The 20,396-nt window shown below is 39.1% G+C and overlaps 2 protein-coding genes across 2 annotated transcripts in view; both read left to right on the top strand.

Annotated features, from left to right (window-relative positions):
• The first annotated feature begins 1,437 nt into the window (after window positions 1–1,437).
• On the top strand, window positions 1,438–7,068 carry commd2 (COMM domain containing 2). The gene is made up of 6 exons (XM_041791801.1): window positions 1,438–1,646; window positions 3,845–3,922; window positions 4,384–4,466; window positions 5,716–5,790; window positions 5,869–5,967; window positions 6,610–7,068. Exons 1-6 carry the CDS (start codon window positions 1,580–1,582, stop codon window positions 6,817–6,819), a joined length of 612 nt encoding a protein of 203 aa, XP_041647735.1. The 5' UTR covers window positions 1,438–1,579; the 3' UTR covers window positions 6,820–7,068.
• Window positions 7,069–8,404: 1,336 nt separating this feature from the next.
• Window positions 8,405–20,396, top strand: part of trappc8 (trafficking protein particle complex subunit 8) — a 33,470-nt gene continuing 21,478 nt past the window's right edge. The window contains exons 1-8 of the mRNA XM_041791361.1: window positions 8,405–8,700; window positions 13,614–13,823; window positions 17,256–17,345; window positions 17,755–17,929; window positions 18,179–18,332; window positions 18,670–18,766; window positions 19,162–19,424; window positions 20,256–20,371. Coding sequence (XP_041647295.1) covers window positions 8,544–8,700; window positions 13,614–13,823; window positions 17,256–17,345; window positions 17,755–17,929; window positions 18,179–18,332; window positions 18,670–18,766; window positions 19,162–19,424; window positions 20,256–20,371 — 1,262 coding nt within the window. The 5' untranslated portion in view covers window positions 8,405–8,543. The remainder of the gene's footprint in view (window positions 8,701–13,613; window positions 13,824–17,255; window positions 17,346–17,754; window positions 17,930–18,178; window positions 18,333–18,669; window positions 18,767–19,161; window positions 19,425–20,255; window positions 20,372–20,396) is intronic.

Consider the following 20,396-nt stretch of genomic DNA (forward strand, 5'->3'; position numbering starts at 1 on the left):
CAGATCTCGCACTTTCAGGCCTCACAGCTGACAATGCATACTACAGCAAAAACCAATCCATGAGGTCAAAGGAACTGCCTGCAGAGCTCAGAGACAGGATTGTTGTCAGGCACAGATGTGGAGAAGGCTAAAAAAACATTTCTGCTGCACCAAGCATTCTTAAGAGCACAGTGGCCTCCATAATTCGCAATTGAAAGAACAACCAGGACTCTTTCAAGAGCTGATTGCCCGGCCAAACGGAGCAATCTGGGTAGAAAGGTCTTAGTAAGAGAGGTGACCAAGAACCTGGTGTTCACTGACTGAACTCCAAAAGGTCCAGTGTGGCGGTAGGACAAAGCTCCAGAAGGGCAACCATCACTGCAACCCTCCACCATTCTGGGCTTTATTGCAGAGTGGATAGATAGAAGCTCCTCCTCAGTGCAAAACACATGAAAGCCTGCTTGGAGTTTGCAAAAAAAACAAAACAAAACAAAACCTCCACATTTAAGCCAAGCAGAGTCTGCATGTATCATCTGTTGCCCAGGTTCTTCACCAAAGATTTATGGGAGAGTGGCGAAGAAAAAGCCACTGGTGAAGAAAACTATTAAATCTTCAGGTGAATTCACCAGAAGGTATGTGGGAGACTCCATGGTCAAGTGGGAAAAAATTCACCACAAAGGCAATGTCCCCACTGTGAAGCACGGTGGTGGCAGCATCATGCTTTAAGGATGCTTCTCAGCAGCCGTCCCTGGAAGGTTTGTAAAGGTAGAGGATAAAATGATTGCGGAAAATCCTGGAGATCAGTCTTATTCAAGATCCAATCTATGCCAGCGGCTTGGGAGATTTATTTTCCAGCAAGACAATGACAATGAAGCATTCAGCGAAAGCTATAAAGAAAGGGTTTGAAGACTGTTAACAAAATGAATGTTCTGGAGTTGCTGAGTCAAAGCCCAGACCTCAATCCAATAGAGAATTTGTGGCCGGACTTGAAAGAGGCTGTTCATGCAGATCTGCGGGCAGCCTGAAAGAACTTGAGCAGTTTTGCAAAGAAGAATTGAGTAAAATTGTAGTGTCCACATTTGCAAGCCTGATTGAGACCAGTCCACACAGACTCAGTGCTTTTAAAAATACATCTGCTAAATACTGACTTGAAGGGGGTGAATATTAAAGCTGTTACTTATTTTACATTACATATATTTGTTTAATTGACATTACTTTGTAGCGATCTTTTTCCACTTTGACATGAAAGAGTTTTTTATGTAAAAACGCCTAATTATATTGACCATGATTGATTTATAAAATCAATAACAACGGTTAAAGTTCAAGGCTCTGAATGCTGCACTGTAACGAGAACACTGTAAGTTATCTTTATATCCAGTAGTCGGCGGTAATGCAACTCCTCGGACACCAGCTGCCTGTAAAACCAACAAAGAAGAAGAACGTGTCGGCAGCACAGACTGTAGTAGGCGGTAGTGAAACATTTGCTATGTTGACTGGCGTTAAAGATCAGCGAAAAAGAGTGGCTAATGTCCAGTCTTCCGCTTTTATGGATATGATTTATCTTGACTTTTAAACTGTTTCCAGTGTACCTTTGTCCACAATGCTGCTTGTTTTGTCTGAAGATCATAAAGAACACCTCTCCTTCCTACCAAAGGTTGACGCATCAGGTAACTAAACACTATTCTGTCACAGGTTTAGTAGGGCTTAACATTCAGGATGCTGACAGTGATGAGAATCCTAACATTTACCCGCTGACTGTCAGCTGAGTGCACTGATCGTAATCGTGGGATGGAAAGCTTGTAATGACGGCACTTTACAAAATAAGTAGTTTGTGTGAAACATCGCTAGTCTAACGTTAATGCACATAAACAACAATAGACCAGTATCAACCTTACAGCGTGTCGAGTTTTATGTCACATCAGCAATAAAAGCTCATTTATATCTGAGAAAGGGGGTCGGACGAAGTGAATGAACTACATTATTGGAGAACCAGAGACGCTTTTATATACGAAAACCTCTCTGTTGGCGTCCTCATTTTCTTGTAAATAGTTCTCATAGTATTAAAGGAAAGCTGATTTGAGTACCCCCTGTGTGAGTGTTTAATAACATGAAGCTTGTTTTGGCTACGAGTAGCTAAAATCAACTAGAATTGTACTTGTACAATTAGGCTATACATAGTACAATGTGATGTGTTACATGGCTGTGAGACTGCTTTGAGATACAGTGCCAGTAAAAAGTATTCACCCACATGCATTTACCCTTTTATTGATTGGATAAGTCAGTGATGGCCAGTATAATTTGGCTTTTAGACAAAAAAATACAAAAAAACCCCCAAACAAACAAACAAACAAACCAAAAAACCAAACAGATTCCTACAAAGTAATGTGACTGAAGTGAGAATATGTCAGTTAAAATAAGTGACTGCATAAATATTCACCCCCTTCAGGTCACTATAGCAGATGCACCTTTTGCTGCAATCACAGCACTGAGTCTGTGTGGATAGATCTCAATCAGGCCTGCACCTTTGGGCACAACAATTTTACTTCTCTCCTCTTTGAAAAACAGCCCTTTTCAAGTCCAGCCACAAATTCTCTATTGGATTGAGGTCTGGGATTGACTTGGCTACTCCAGATTTCCCTTTGTTGTCTTTAAACAATTTCTGTGTAGCTTTTGCTGTATGCTTTGGGTTTTTGTCTTGCTGGGAAAGAAAAACCTTTTTCTCCCAGTCTTCTCCAGGATTTTCCTATATTTTGCCACGTTATTTTAACCCTTTACCTTCACAAGCATTCATGGGCTGGCTGCTAAGAAGCATCCCCACCAAAAACCCACCTCCATGCTTCACAGTGGTGGGTTTTTGGTGATGTGCAGTGTGTTTGGTGTCAAACATAGCATTTGGTCCGATGGCCAAAAAGCATGATTTTGGTCTCATCACACCTAAGAACTTTATCCCACTTGACTATGGTGTCTCCCACATGCCCTCTGATAAACTCCAGTCAAGATTTAATATGAGTTGTCTTCAACAGTGGCTTTCTCTTTTTGTGAAAGTGGCAAAAAGGCGTGAAAGTGGAAGAAAATAGGTTTATATTGGGGGGGCAAAGGGTTAAAGTGGTAGAAAGGGGCACAATGGGCAAAAGATGGCAACAAATTGGTTAAAAAGAAAAAGGAAAAGAAGTGGCAAAAAAGGGTTAGAACTGGAAAAGATGAGTCAAAAATGGGGGGGAGTAAATGTGAGAGAAAAAAGTTTTAAACAATGGCAAAAAGCTTCAAAATGGGTTAAGGGTGACAAAAAGAAGTGGTCAAATGGTTAAAAAAGTTTTTTTTTTTTTTTTTAAAAGGCGAAGAATTGGTCAAATGGCAAAATAAAAGGTTTTAAAAAAGTGTCATAAAAGTAGAAAAAAACTGCTTGTCACTGCCATTTTCATGCAATATTAACTGCATTTTCATTTATTTTAGGTTTTTTCAAGCTTGAGTCTGTAAACTACTGTCTGTGAGAACTCAGATAGCACCTAAAGAAAAGCTTAGCTTGATAGAAGATCCTCTCATCTGCAACTAAGAATCTGTACACAGTTATGAGGGTTAATGAATAAGATTTGAAACCAAGGTTCTGACACCACAGCCTTGATTTGTAAAAGAGATGTTTATGAAAATGAAATGGAAGATAGAAAACATACATGCCTCATAGGGTCATCAGTTTTCCAAGTACTGTCTCTGATAAATATGTCCTTAGTGTATAGTAGTTGCATTATTGGTCATTACACATAAAGTCAAATTCTTTATCTATATTTTTAAATCTCAAAAATGAATTTAACAGAGATGTTTTTTGTGTTTAGTAAACTAAGGATATGTGTCTCATGTTTTTTCCTAGTGGTTGGAGAGTTTGGTCGCATAGCGCTAGAGTTTCTTCGGAGAGGAACCAGCACCAGGATTTATGAGGGAGCAGCCAGTAAGACTTCTCTTATTTGCTACTCAAGCATCGACTTTTATAATTGAACTACTGCTGAAAACACGTCTACAAAATGGGCTAGAGTTGAATTCATCGTGGACAGCATGTCTTAATACAACCTCACATTTATACTTCTTTTTATTAATGCATAATGTAAATACACTATTTATTAAAGTTTCTAGAACTAAAGTATTATTGAGTGACAGGGGCACACAACGTATGTACATTGTGTTAGATTTGCATGTTATGGTGTGACTTGGACAGCATGGGTAGGTGGTTCATCCCACAATTGTCTTTTCTTTAATTATCTTTCAAATTTCTCTCACTATCATCTTCCTGTAGTAACTGTCATCTTTGAGATTAAAAATTTCTTGGCTGAGGAGGCCTGGAAAAACATAGTTTCTTTTTTACTAGCAGAATTTCAAAGCCAAATAAAAATCCTAATTATGGACTGCTTGCAGGAAAGCTGAGTGTTCCTGTTGAAATGGTACAGCATGGAGTTGAAGGCCTGATGTTTCTGATGACAGAGAGCTCCAAACACATGGTGACTTGCACACTCTCACACTTCTTTCTGCACATGTAGTGGTTCATCAATTCTGTTTGTTATTGTCTAGATTACCGTGAATTTTTATTCCTCTGAATTTAAGATTCTAAGACTCTATACATTTTTTCATTGTGATACATAGAAAGTTTCTTAAAATTTTGGATAGAAAGTTTAGTTAAAAAAAAATCAGAAATGAACAGGGGCATTGCCATAACCTTGACATGAGTCTAGTTTTACAGGTGTGCCTACAGGTAAGGCTCCTTGCATAACTGATGGATTGGCCAGGATCCTTGTCTGTCACCCAATGGATCCATTTTTCAAAGCTTCATGCTTACGGGGCCTATATAAGGTTTTCTCCCCCTTGTATATTTTAGCTTTTTACTGATTTATAAATCAATCATGGTCAACATAATTTTGCTGTTTGACAAAAAATACAATCTCTTGTACCTTTTTACAAAGTAATGTCAATAAAATAAGATTTTGCAAGGTACAATAAGTGATCACATAAATATTCAACCCCTTCAAGTCAGTGGCTGCAATCACAGCACTGAGTCTGTGTGGATAGGTCTCAGTCAGGCTTACACGTCTGGACACTGCAATTTTACTCCGTTCTTCTTTGTAAAACTGCTCAGGTTAGACAGGGATGGGGCATGAAAAGCCCCGGATAAGTCCAGCCACAAATTCTCTGCTGGATTGAAGTCTAAGTGTAGTGTTTGGTCTGATGGCCAAAAAAATGTCCAGTTTCACTAATTGTGAGACTACCAGCTCCGATTGACTGGACCTTTGTTGAACATTAAAGAGGGTTATATTGACCGTGATTGATCTATAAAATCAATAAGGGTAAAACATCCAAGGGGGTGAATGCTTTTTATATGCCCTGTAAAATGCCCTGAAATAACTTAACTCACAATTTTTATATATAACACCAAATATTAATTCATGTTTGTCCCATTCAAATAAATGCTACATCTCAGTCTGACTGCTTAAATTGTGTCCATTAACCTTGCCTTTGTTATGTTCTTTAATATCTTTGCACATGCATTGTATGGTCAGATAAAGATGTGTGCACCTTGACTGACTGGCTGAGGCAAACAACTACAAGGAGTTTTTCTGTGTTCTTCATGTCATGCTAAAAGTTAAAATGCCAAAAATCTAAATTTCAAAGGGCTTTTAGAGTCATTAAACAATCTAAGGGCGCAAGTGTTTCAAAAGTAATTGTTGCATGTCTGTGTGTGCTTGTGTGTTTTAGATCTCTGAAGTGGATTTCTTGGACTCTGTGTTGGTTTTGGGGTTTGGTGAAGAGCTTAACCAGTTACTCCTAAAGGTAACATCTAATTATTTAATTAATCTCAGATATTGGATCATTGCTGCACACTTGTTAATCATGGAGTTTTTGTTGCAGCTCTACCTGCAGCACCACAGTCAGATTCGCAGCGTCCTGAGTCAGCTTCCTACCAGTGTGCCTGCATATCACAACTTGGAATGGAGACTGGATGTACAGGTAGGAATTTTGTGTGTGCATGTATTTTGAAACATGATTTTAAGCAGCTGGAAGCTGCTAATGAGAATTTTTATGTTATACTCTACTGTGTGCTGTCTAGATATGTAATTGTTTACCCACATTTCTCGAAATGAAAACCCCCCCACAATGTACACTATTTCATGAGACGGGTGCATAAGAGGGCAGGAAAACTCCAAGTAAACTTCCACTTACTGTCTTAGAAAATAATCAGTAATCTGCCACATTTTGGTGCTGGACCTTTATGCCTGGTGAAGGTTTATATTTAGAACAAGAACACATGCACTGCATTCCTGAGAATGTCCCAGTGCTGTAAGGGAAAGATGCATGTGCAAAGTGCAGACTACCAGCAGATGTTTTCCTGCCAGCTCTCCACCAAAAAGTCTGCATGCAATCAGGATGAGTTGATGCAAGAAGTGATATAGCAATGTTGTTTATAATAAGCCTATATTTGTTTATTTTTGCTTACCTTCACTAATTTTTGCTCACTTTAAATACTCTTTACTACTTACCTCAGTTTTTTGCACTGCACAGGACTTAAATGTCATGTATTGTTTAATCATTATTTTTTTTCTTTGTTTTTATTCCACTTCTCTTCTTCTGCTTTTATCTCCTTCCTGCCAGTTGGCGAGTCGTTCAATCCGTCATCAGGTTGTTCCTAAATTGACAATGCGTCTGCTCCTAACAAGAGGCAGCGACAGCAGAAGTGATCACAGCAGCAGAGTTCTCCAGACGGACCCAAGTACCCTCCTTCACCTCATCACCACACTGGAGATTGCTCTGGCTGCCATGAAAACCAGCCATGCTCGGCGCATATTACGGAACATCAAATAACTCTGTGCCATTCTACAAGTAAGAAGAGTGCCCCTTGCCAACAGAAAATCATCACATTGATGCCTCTAATCTGGAATATAGCAATGTCTCTTTATATAGTACTTCAGTGTTTTTTTATGTTAAAATAGGCTTTTGCCTATTTGATCTGTCATAACTTTTATTATCCTTGAGTTTGAATCCTTTCAGCATTGTATTGATTGTTGACAGTTGTGCTCTACAGTGCTCCTGATGTTCTATTAAAGTGTTTGGCAGAAACGAGTATCCTGTAATATTTATCAAACTCAAGTAAGAAGTTACTGGCAGATTTGATCTATAGAGAGCTCATTCTTAGGGACCTACATGCAGACAGCAATCAGTGGTTAAGATTTTTGTCGCTAGGGCAAGTTTCAATGTGTATCAGTAGCTCATCCCTGCTTTGGAGAGGTCAAGAAGGCACACAGATGTTATCAAGTCTGGGTTTTAATAACCTCCTGAGAGCGTAGCTTTTTGTTTAGTTTGCATTTTTAGTTTCTCCCACTTATGTGGGATAATTGGGACCTGATGAGTTCAAACGCTCCACCTTGTCTTTGAACAGGAAGGTTTCTGCAGAAAATACAACACTAGATAGATTTCAGATATTTTGAGTGTTGGCCAGTTTTGGGGGGTCTTCAGTCAGTCAGTCAGGAATGGTGTCAGTCATTGGGAGGGGGGGGTCATTTTGGTGATTGACCACGAACAAAATTTACTCAGAAATTTTAAAATCATCAGAAATTTTCCTTTCCAAAATCTAGAGAATGTCCCTAAACTTTCTGTGAATTCTTAAACCTCCTTTATAAGTATCATGTAAATTCCTGCAAAACTTCAAGAAAATTGCCCCCAAGAATTCTTCTTCAAAATTCCATAAAAGGGTACATTCTCTAAAATTCCATAAATTACTCGATAAAATGATAAAATGGCTCTACTTAACTTAGAAACGGTTTTTACCAGATATCAAACCAGGGAAGATTCTCATTACCCCATTGTATAGGGAACTTTGACAATGGATTAGCCAACTCAAAATCAAGTTTAAAGTAGGCACATTGCTTTGAAAAACGGAAGTTGTCGCAGTGGTTGTTTGCGCTGAATTCATCGGTCTGCGACGCTATTTGATTAGTTATTTCAGTATATGTTGGTCCCATTGCAAACAAACATTTCAGAGCCAGTTTTAAGGCTAAGATTTTTCACACTTTTGCTTAGAAGGAGACCAAATTTTACAATTAACACACTCTGCCTGCAACTCTTGTTCAATCTAGGCTTCCGTGCTTTTACCATAAAGTCCCAAATACACGCGCACTCAAAAACGAGGTGGTTTTTGTGACCACCTAAATGTGGGGGGAACGCTGGGGTGAAGTTTCCTGTGGGATTAATCTGATTGTGGGCTAACACCCGCTTAAGTAAACTTATCCTACAAGTAAGGCAGTTAACTAGATATCCTGCACACATGCTTTGTCTTTTTATTTATTTTTCTGTCTTCTCGGCCAATGCGTATGGTCACATAACGCAGGACGTAGACGACGGGATCTGAGTGCGTCAGGCATCACCTGATCGTCTCAATTCTACACAGGAAGTGGATTTCCAATTTCAACATGGCTGCGGTCTGAAAATAAAGGAGGAGTTGTTTTAAGCAATGAAATAATCTGGGTCTTTTAAACTACAGGACAGTAAACTTAGTACAGTGTGTTAGGTAGTTCTGACGCTGGTCCAAGATGGCTCAATGTGTGCAGTCAGTGCAGGAGTTTGTTCAAGACTCGTTCGTTCCGATGGTTGCCGTCTTGTGCAGTGAAGAAGCGGAGAGAGTGACTCGCAAGAACAACCTGAATTTCGCTGAGCTTCTAAGGCCTTTCTGCAGACTGACGTCCGAAGGTAAGAACGGCGTTTTTGAACTCATGACGGTCCTACATGACAGACACAGTCATAACTGTCATTAACCGTTCTGAGTTAGGCGTTTATAGCCCTAACGGGCTGAAGTTGATATTAGCATTGCGCTACTAGCTGCCAAGCTGACTGTATTGTAACAAAGCAGCTGTGAGGTGACAGGAGGACAGATGTTTGTTCAGACTTTGACATTTGAGAAGACCGAGTGACACCCGAACATTCAGCTTTTGAGAACTTCTTTCAGCCATTACCTTTAAATTGCCGTTTATGTCAGCAGATGCTGAAGAACCCTGAACAAGTTAATAGGCTAACGTTAATAGGTTTAGTTTCAGTGACACATGGAGGCAATTTTCTACCTGTGTCTCCATCTCCTGTCAGTGACTGAAATAGCTCTAGTCAACACGGAGAAATTGCTTTGTCAGCATGCTTTGATGTACAAAACGTTTGGAAAAAAGTTAATGGATCAAACTACTCACCCTCAGGGCCGGAGTTGAACTCCTTTTTACCCCAGGATTTCCATGGTTTGGACCAGCCCACTTTAGCTGACAGCCTTGCACTGATAACTGTGGGTTTATTTTAATCATCATAAAGGCGTTTAACTATTAATACACATTTCAATGGCTTAAAATGCAATTATTCATGATACTTGAACTAATTTTATCTTGTGCGATTGTTCACACACTGTAGGATAACAGCTAGCCTCAACCCTGTGTGTAACTGACAGCAACAATCTCAACCAGCTTAATGTTGGGCCTGGCACTGCTGCTGAAATAAAATAAATATTTAGAAAATTCTAAGAATTATTTTCTCAAGACAATGAAAGGCCGTTTAATACAAAAAATCATTTCACAGTTTTGACTAAATCATCATTATGACTTATCAAGGCATTCTTGTTTTAGAGGACAGTTTTTTGTGGGGCAGTTCAGGTCTGTAAGGCTCGACCGATATGGATGTTTGGGGGTCAATGTCGATATCAATATTAGGGAATAAAACATTGCAATAACAGATATGTCAGCTGATTAAAATACATAACATTTTTTAAAACTAGTGAATAAATAAAATATGTCGCTTCTTCTGATTCCTTTAAATACAGGTTTCAAAGATATAAGTTGAAGGCAGAACATTTTACTATTTTCAGTCACTTTTATAATCAAAAGAAAACTATCATGATCAAAATACTTTGCAGAAATGCTTTAACGTCTGGGAAATAGAGATGTTATTGGTATGCATTACACTGCACACGTGTCTAATGAAGTGATCAGTGAGTGTATTTACAAATGATGAATTTATTATTAATTAAAGGTAATGGGGGGCTGCAGGGAGTTAGTAAGTTCTCCCTGTGCATGCGTGGGTTCTCTCCAGGTACTCCAACTTCCTCCAACCACCAACGACATGCTTGTTAGGTTAATATGTGACTCTAAACTGGCTGTAGGTATGAGCGTGCCTGCTTGCCTACATTCACACTGCAAGCCTTAATGCTCAATTCTGATCTTTTCTCAGATCTGATTTTTTTTGTTTGCCTGTTCACACTGCTGTCAACTTTCAAAAGATCAGATCCGTATCTGATTCAGAACCACATAAGAAAGTGGCCTGAATCTGATTAGAAAAGGTCAGATTTAATGTGACTTGTGCTGTTCACACTGTCAGGAAAAAAATCAGGTACAGGTCACTTTTAACTGCAGTGTGAACACAGCCATTGTTAGCCCTGTGACTGACTGTACCCTGCCTCTCCCTGACCAGATACGCCACCGCACCCACCCTGTAACTTGTTTTATTCTAATTCCCTCTGGTCTTGTCTGGCCCCATGTGGCTGCCTGAGTCTGCATTGTATTGCTGTGAGGTACTGCACTATTACATTCATGGTGTGTCATTGGGAAAGTTTATAGCTAGCTAATATTAAGCTAGTTATCATAGCTTGCTAAAATAAATAGATAAGCGTGACTGACACAACAAGGCATGACATGAGTCATGGACAGTAGGGTTAAATTGAAACAGGAGACTTATGGAGTTATTGTTTATTTCACAAACTAGATATAAACTTACCATTGAGGGAAACCATTTCATTCAACAAATTCGATACTCAGCAAAGTTTCTCTGGGCTCAAGTCCACTCTGCTGAAGAGGCAAATATGGCGCATTTGACATAAAAGGAGTCAGAGCACCCCCTACTGGATAAATAATAATAAAGAACACAGAACTCGTCCAGCAGATTAATCAGTTGGGCCCTTTACTTTTACTTTTTAAACATTTACATTAGGGGGGATGGTCCCTGCCCACTCTCATGGCTTGTGCTTGTAAGTGGGGGTGGCACTTCCTCACTCACTCAGTCAGCAGCAAACTGTTTGAGGGGCAGCAGCTGCTGCTTTACACTAAGTTCTTGTAAAAAATCCAATACTTGCACAGAGTTTAGCTATTTGTATTGTATACTTATAAGTTAAGTTGTTATAGAGGTAAAACCATATAATTCGATTCACAAGGTTTGGCAGTGGTTAACATGCTTTCTGTTTGGTTTTGTGTGCATATCTGACTCTGCTACCTTACCTGTGTCATCTCCACATGATGCATTTACACTGAGCTTCAATCTTTTAATAAAAAAGGTTCTGCACAAAAAGCTGTGTCAAGTTTGAAAGATTGCCATTTCTTAATCTAGCCATTTTGCCAACTTTGCTCTAGTTATTATCCATATTTCTTTCTTGATTATCACCTTGACTGCCTTGGGTCAACGCTTAACTGTAGTCAAGGTGCACACAGAAACATGTTATGGTAATGCTTCCAGTCGGATAGACATGGACGAACCTTCCCGGCTTGTGCGTGTGTGTGTAGCCGTCACTGCAGGTCCATCCAAGTTAGACTCTCCCGAGCTGTTTGTCAGCTTTATGTATGCATTTAATGACATGAAACAGCGTGTGTACATGCATATGGGATTGGCAAATAAATTGGTACAAGCTGGTTGCTGGTCATGGCCAAGGAGGCCCAAAATCTGCCTGTTCACTCCTCAGCTAATGTATTTGTGCAACTTTAAATCTGTAATGTGGAAAAGTTTGGGAAGGTTTATTGGTATTAAAAATTGCATACTGCCAAATCTTACTAAGTAACTAACGTCACAGATTAGTTATGTGAGGTAGCTTTTGAAATATGTAATCCTCCCCAGAGCTAGGAAAGTCATGCATAGATGGTACGCTTTGGGTTTGTAGATAAACTATAATGAGGCTGTTCCACACTGTAATGACATACAAACAGCTTGCAGCATAGATGTATCTATACTTTTGGATGTGGTTCCTTGACCCCATGTGCTTTGTCCATGTAATAGGTCAGCTCTGGTGACTACAGTTGTCTCACATTCACTAACAGTGCAGCTTTAATTTAACACATTTTCTGTTGTTGCCCTCTGGTGCAGTTTGGTTTCCTTTTTTTGCTTGAAGGCAGGGATGTAATCCAGAGCTCATTAAACCTTGATGCTTTGGTCCTTTATTACTGTCATATGTACACTGTTAGAAAAACACTTGTTCATCGACAATGCTGGAGATCAATAGTGTTTGTAGTTAATAGCTAAAACTTGATGACAGATAGCTTAGACAACATGGGTGAAGCCTTAAACTCTATAACTTTTCCTGTTCTTTAAATTTTCTTCCATTTAAGTTCCCTGTTAGCAGAGGAACTGCCATTTTTATTGCCTCTTACTGTTTCTGTTCTTTTTCTGTGTTATGTATTTTGCACCCAAGCACCAAGTCAGATTCCTATGTGAAAATATACTTCGCAGTAAAACTAGATTCTGACTCTAATTCTAAACCAGCTGCTGTCAAAGCACAAAATATAAGTGATATCAGTACCAGTGATTGGCAGATCTCACTTGTAGGCAGGGCTTGACATTTACACCCACAAACTGGCCAAATGCAAGTGGATTTCAGCCATGGTGGGAACAGCAGTGACTCCAACTACCCACTTTCCGGGTGGAAATGATCATTGTCACGACCTGTGTTTGACTCTAACCATGCATGTCTATCAATGAAAGTGTTTATGATTTAGCAGTTTGTTGTAATGAGGCTGATCTGTGCATACAAGGGTCAGATGTCCTCCAAAAACCTGCAGAGTGGCTCAGTCTATGCATATTTATGCAGCAGCAACAGCTTTCATGCCATATAAACAGTGACATACACAAACGCAACACACACACACCACTCCCACACTGACAAACTCATGCTAACGTGTCAGCCGTGTAGCCTGACGGCTTATGTTGAGGGCAAAAGTTTAAGAATAATAGATCTGAACTTTCTCCCCTCTGCTTTAAAGCTCCTCTCTGTCCATGGAGGATCAGCGTATCAGCGCTGCTTGTGTGTATGTGCGCTCCAGCTGTGAATGTCTCTGTCACTCATATGAACCAGGGTGTGCACTATGATTAATATTCCTTTGATATCATATGTTTATGGAGGGACACATAAGTGTTAACTCATGCATATACTTGCATTAATAAACGTTAGTGAAAGGTTTGACAATCATGTATTTGCAGGGACTGTTTTAGATTTTTGATTTATTGATAAATAACAGATATAAAAGAAACTCTAAAACTTAAAATACTGCTCCCCAAGGCATTGAGAACTGTGGAGGCCTGGAAGGGACATGGAGGAAAAACTAAAACTGATAATGGAAAATAAATTTTGGATACATTTTGCAATTCATCAAAAGCTAATCACTGGCTTCACTGGAGTTGCTGAGAAATTTGCATCCATCAGACAATCGTATATGATTAAGTTGAGCTCACAAGGAGGCTTACACTAAGACAGTCCTTTTGATAAAGGTTTAGTTCAACAGCTGTGTAGTTACTTCAGTGATGGTTATAATGTTATTCTGCATTTTTTCCTGTCTTGGATGACCAAAAAAATTGTTTTCTGTCTTCTTCTCTAGGTCATATTCGTGACCCCAACAACCAGATGCAAGTTGTGAAAAACCTGCGCATCTGTGTGAACAATGTGTCAACAAGTCTAAGCACAGCATCGGCTGCCCTCACCCCTGCCCAGCGCCAGATGCTCAATGAAGTGGTGTTATCCTGCCAGCCACAAGAGGGAGCTTTGACCAATGTGATAACTGCAGGAGATTATAACCTCAATTTCAGTGGTAAGGTCAAGAGCCTGAGCAGTGCAAGATTTATGAAGTCGGTTTGCCTTGTGTTAACAACATTTTCAGTTGACTTGTAGCCTAACTGATAAATGAAATAAATGTTTGACCAATTGCATATAAAGGGAATCCTCTCACATAGAACCAGCCTTGCACAATTTAGAGTCTACTTGAAAGGTCATACTAGCGTAGTGACAACAGCAGCGTCAGGCAGTAGCCTGATGTAAGGAGGAGACACAAAAGACTTTTGGCTTAAATCAAAAGCACAGAAGCAGCAGCATGGCGTTAACCAGGCTACCTGACTGTTGCATGTCTTTGCGATGTGTCTACTGTGCATGTGCACATCGCATTCACCATAGAAATACAATATATTGTTCAGCCCTATGTCCAACAGACTGACATGATCCCATGACAAACATGACAAACAAGGTCTGCTTGAAATAATTCACAGGTGTTTCACTTAAGTACGAGTTTGCGACTGTGTAAAATAAATACCCAAGCTCCCCAACATTCAAGCCGGGCTTCCATTTCTGTTTTCAGTTCACTGATGCGGGGTTAAAGTGACTGGGTTAGCACTAGAGTTGTCACAATATCAAAATTTTGATTTCTGATACAATACTAGCGCAAATCAAACAATATCAATACCTGTTGACTGACTCCATGGTAACTAAAATGACTTCCTGGGCACCCAAAACTAGTTAATATAGTTATTTTTACATTGGAAAAAGCCACTTAAGACATACCATGGGGTGTGCATACTTAAACCCCACAAATTATTGCCGTTTTTACAAGTCCTGATGCACCTTTTTTTTTTTTTTTTTTTTTTTTTAAGCACAAAATGGAGCATAAGAGCTGTGTTAACAATCCGGCAGTAGGCTGATATTTTGGATCCTCCAGTCTCATTGAGTCTCACAGTTACAGACACATCCTCTCTCCTCCAAAAGCATCCACAGCTCCTATTTAACCTTAATATGATGATCAATGATCTAATGTAACAATACAATCAACGTACGATTGGATACTATCAAAATGCTGGGTACTTGTGATTGTCTCATGATACAGTTGTTCTGTGTAGAGATGAAATTTAAGTCAAATTATGAATTACTTATTTTATTTCAATTCTCTGACAGAAAAATGACAATTATAGTCTCTTACAATGACAGTGTCTGCATTTCTAGTATACCTGCACTGAAATTTCTGGTGGGAAAGTATCTAAGTCTAAATATTTTACAAAGCTTTTGATTTTTCCACTTTAATCATTAGTTACATGGAGCAGGGGGGTTTGACTGGCTGCTCCGTGTGACTTAAGAGGAAGACTTGGAAAAAAAAGTTGGGTGCTCTGGTTGAAACGTTTTTTTAGACATTTCCTTCTTTCCTTCCTCATTTTTTACATCATTTGTGTGTTTGGAGTGCCTGGTTTCCTCTTTTGATATTGATCATTAGTTAATTCTCACTAAAACTATAGAAATGGGTTGTTTCTAACATCACTGCTGGCTCTCTGCTTCCACCTGTTGGATCACTCTTTTAAAGCTAACCTCCCCTGGTTCAATGCCTGGAGAGAAACACTGGGGAAACTCAGCAACTCAGAGCACTATACAGGTATCGTTGTTCCCTGGTCAATTCATAGTTTTTCTTATGTCCCCCCAGCTCTGCCACACATGCCCTGCTCCACTCCCTCTAGGTCCCTCAGCAGCCCTACCTCGTCGCCATATCTGTGCTTTTGAAACAAAGTGGTGGTGGATGATTTATGGATGTATTGACATTGCCAAAAGCAGGAAGTTACAGCTCTCTGTTTTTGGACTGGGGGTAGAATTTATCAGCAATGCAAATGCAAGAAATTATACTGGAATTTACTCATGTTATTCACACTCCTGAATTACATACACTCAGTTTTCAGGGAAGCTGATATTACGGTGATGACATCGCTTATCCCCCCACCAAATGATAGGGTTAAAAAAGTTTTTCAAGCAGTAAGTACTTAAAGTAACTTTAAACTATAAAGTGTGTTAAAATATGAGTACAGGAAATGACTTATTAATCCTCTTTGTGACAATTTATTATCACAATAAAACCGGTTTATAATTGATGGTGATATAAAGCTGTATGTCATGAAACCATTGGTGTTTTAAAAATCCACAAGCACACTAAACCGCAGACATCTCAATTCTCACAACTGTTAGAGCAGCCACAAATATCATTATGCCAGCAATATTAAAATTCTACATATGGCTTACTGGGAATGCCTGATTTGTATACTTGCATTTATTTCCATAGATTTGGGGAATTTGGTGAAGGTAATCTCTTCCAGTGAATACTCAGTGGAGGTCATGTATTTCTCATCAGCCAAGCTGGTTGAGACATAACCTATGATTAAGTGCTGAACTTAACCATAAATGTCTGTTAGAAACACACTATCTCCTTTTCTTTCTTTTTAAGAACACTTACATTGAAAAAATAAAATGCTGTTGGACAGCGATACTCAACCTCTGCCTGTGTGTTGTGTAGTAGTGGCTCTTTTTAGTTCAACTCTGAAAAAAAGGAAAACATTGTCAGCAAAGTGATTCATTGCAAGTCACATCAATCAATTTGTTTCCCAGACATAGATGAGGCAATATCATCTTTGTCATTTGGTAATTGCATGCCTTTTTTTTAAATCTATGAGTATATATCACTGTCTCCTGTGCTTGAGAGGAAACGAGAGAGAGAAGTCCACTGGTGTGTCTCTTTAATGTAGGGCTGGCAACATTAATTGCATTTAACGCTATAATTTGTGCATTCATTTCAAAAATTGTGATTAATTGCACCCTCTAGCTAAGCCATGTCAGCATCTCACAGCAGCTGTAGTGATGTAAAATCAGTCCACCACCGCTCCTTAGTGTCTCATTTCACTTAAAAACCCTCTCAGCTTAGTGAAAAGTCAAAAGTCATCTGAACCTTGTGTTATCAAACATTTACCTTTTCCTTTGCCTTATTTCCTACATGAACAAGTTCCTTTTTCTGTGGTGAAGTTAATGTCATTATTTTTAATCCACCTTTAAAAGCAGGTATGTACCCTAACAGGAAATCAGTTACCCTTAGTTTAAAAGTAGAAAAAAATCCAAAATGGCACAAAAACAGTTGCAATGGAAAATATGTAATTAATCACCATTGATCACAGAAAATCTGAAATAATTGCAATCAGAAATGTTCATGTCTGCCAGTATTTGACTTTTAGGCATATATATGTGGATGCCAGTATCATCCTTTAAGTTACTCAGAAAGAAGCCTTTGCTTAGTCATATTAGGGCACAGAAAACAAATGTTTTCTAATTCAGGATCAAAAACACAGTTTCCTATCATATATCATTCCCAGTTATCAGAGGATTTTCTCCCCTAAAATCTAAAAAGCATTGTTTAAATAATTGTGTAACTCATTTTGTGTTTGTTTTCTAGCTACCACACCCTGGTTTGAAACCTATAGAGAGAACTTCCTACAGTGTATGCCTGCCTCTGACCATGAGTTTCTCAATCACTACCTCGCCTGTATCCTTTTAACAGAACTGAATTCTGTCCAAAAAGGCAAGTCATTAAAAAAGGTTACACTATGTCCTGGTTCAGATATGTCAAAGTTTCTGTTAAATTATAACACTGACTGCATGCTTTTCATCTGTTAGTATAAAACATAGGCTTTCAATATCAAGTTTATTGCAACAAACCCATCCTGACAGGAATGTGTAGAAGAAGATCTACAATATCTCTGCACACAAGGTGGTCTTTAGCATTTTAGTTGGGCTTAAACCTGCATTATTGATCCACTTGGAATAAGTTTAGGTTGTTGATGTAGAATGGATTGTCTTTTATTCTTGATTAATCCTTCTGGGTACATTGGATCTGCTCTTCTTTGTTGGGTCTCATTATTTTCAGTTGTGTCCTTGACTAATGGTCCTTGTAGGCCTGCTGGTTGTGTCCTCCACAGAGTCTGTTCCTGTGGAGCAATTCCTCAAGCTTTCCCAGGAGCAGCACAGGATCCAACACAGTGGAGAATATGCAAACCCGAAGTGGTTTATACCCAACACACTCAAGTATTACGTCTTACTGCATGACATGAGTGAGGGGGATGAACAGAGGTACTGAAAGTATAAGTTCATTAGTGTGTTTATAGAGGATTGAAAATGAGCCTTTTTTGCTGTACTTGACAGTTTTGCATGCTGTGTAAAAGTATCAGTCTTCTTGGCTTAAGTAATAACTAAATGTTACTGTAATAATCAATGTATCATTTCTCTGATTAAGAAGTAAAAAGTCTTCTAGTTTGAAGAAAATGTAATATAAAAAGGGTCCTTTTTTTGATTAATGGTTGGTGTTCTCATCCTCTTCAGGGCAGAAACAGTGTATGAGGATATGAAACAGAGATATGGCTCTCAGGGCTGCTACCTTCTGAAAATGAACTCTCGTACCCTCTCAGATCAAGTAGATGAACAGATTCCCGACCCCTGGAGTCAGTACCTTCACAGGAGTTATCTGCAAAACCAGGCAAGTACTGAAGCTTCCTGGGCATGCTTTGACTGAAAAAAGCAGTGCAGTTGGAAAGTACCCCCCCCCCCTTCACTTTTTTCAATTTTATGTTGCAGCCTGATGCTACAGTCTCAAAAATTCATATTTATTTGTGTGAATCTAAATTCAGTACCCCATCATGATAAATGGAAAACTGAATTAGAAAATGTATCAAATTTATGAAAAATAAAAAACTGAAATATTATATGAAGGGGGTCTGAATAATTTGCAAATGCACTGTAGCTGTCACAGGATTTAGTCTGATGTGATTCCAGTAAAGCTGAGCATGTGATGATATCTTAATCCTTTTTTGCAGGAGAATTCTGATGATGTAATCCCAAGTATCAACAGCGCTGCCCATGAGAATAATATCAGCACAGCTGAAGTGGAGTGCAATCAATCAACAGAAAAAGGTCAGGCAGTTCAGAACCTCTGCTAGCTTAAAGGTCTATGACGGTGACAACATTACAATCTATAAAGAGGCAGTAAACTCACCACCTGTCTTTTTCAGGGAATATAACCTGCTTGCACTAGATATGAACTACAAACATAGAAATCAGAAATATCAAAAGATAACCTGATGTCAAACACATTGATCTACTTGCCTCTATATTCTCTCCAGAAAACACAGTATTAAGTTAGCCATTGCTAAGTACCGTCACCACTGGCCAACAGCACCCCCACATCCAATGGTTTCTTTGCACAGGGTTGCTTGGCATTACAAATAAAAGATCTGAAAAGAAATGAGTGAAAGACATAGTTCACTGTGCCATTAATGAACATCGTTTGCAACACTGTTTACCACCAGATGGCGTGTCCAACAGTCTAGAAAGCCATCCTCTGCAGCTTGACACAGTTAACACCTCTGGGAGCCTCTACACGCTTGGTGCTGTAAACACAGACCCGAAGAAAGGCACAAAAGATCCAGAAAGCCTGCAGGGAGGATCAGGAAGCCATGGGGCATGCCTGACCCTAAATGACCATGACCACATCAGACAGTTCATCCAGGAGTTCACCTTCAGAGGCCTGCTGCCACACATAGAGAAGAACATCAGACAGCTCAATGACCAGGTAAAACTCATGACAGCCAACATATTTTAACACATTTATGATTGTGGGAACAAGATTTATGCCAGGTCTATGCTAATGTTAACTTATTTTAGATAATTGGTTTTTTGGGGGGCACAAGCTAACTACTAGGTCATTTGCACCCCTCTGCATTTCAATTTAATTTGATTCCCAGTGCGAATGCTTTAACTGCTTACTGTCTGACAGTTGAATCAACCTAAACTTGGCACAAAAAGTAATGAAGTTTCTGTTTGGTGGATTATTTCTTTGTTGTAACAATGTTTATGGTAATAAATCTTAAACTGTTGGAAAGCCTGTTTATATCTCTTTAAATGCTGCCACATTAGTAAGGAACATACATGTGTGGGATGAGCAGCAGAGCTGAGTATGTGGGTTGCACCAATGAAATTCCAAAAAGAGACAGATGGATATGCTCAACCCACAGGAAAGTAGCAAAAGGCATTAAAAAATGATCAAGGCATCCTGGAAAGTGAAACTGAATAAGTCTGTTTTTCCTGCTCTTTAAGATAAATCCTGAACTTTCAATTCATAACTAAACATGCAATTTACATACTAAATGAAATGCATATTTAAATACCTATGTCCATATTATCAGGAAGCAATCTGAGAGTTCTTCACACATTTACAAATATGAGTGTGCATATTTTTTATTGATTTTAAGTATCACAACTTCCCACACATATTTTAAAATAACTTTGCCACAATGATCTCTGGATATCTTATGAGAGGAACCGAAGTTATTTCAGCAAAAAATAATGTTTAATTTGCAGCTGAACGTCTCTAAACACATGTGATCCTGCTCTCTACCCACAGCTGGTCTCCAGGAAAGGTCTGAGTCGGTCTCTGTTCACAGCCACCAAGAAGTGGTTTGGCGGTGGTAAAGTTCCAGAGAAGAGCATCAGCGAACCAAAGAGCACAAGTGGTGTTATGTAAGCTCCCTTTCACACAACATTA

Source organism: Cheilinus undulatus, linkage group 7 (genome assembly GCF_018320785.1).
Source record: "Cheilinus undulatus linkage group 7, ASM1832078v1, whole genome shotgun sequence".
NCBI classification, from domain to species: Eukaryota; Metazoa; Chordata; class Actinopteri; order Labriformes; family Labridae; genus Cheilinus; species Cheilinus undulatus.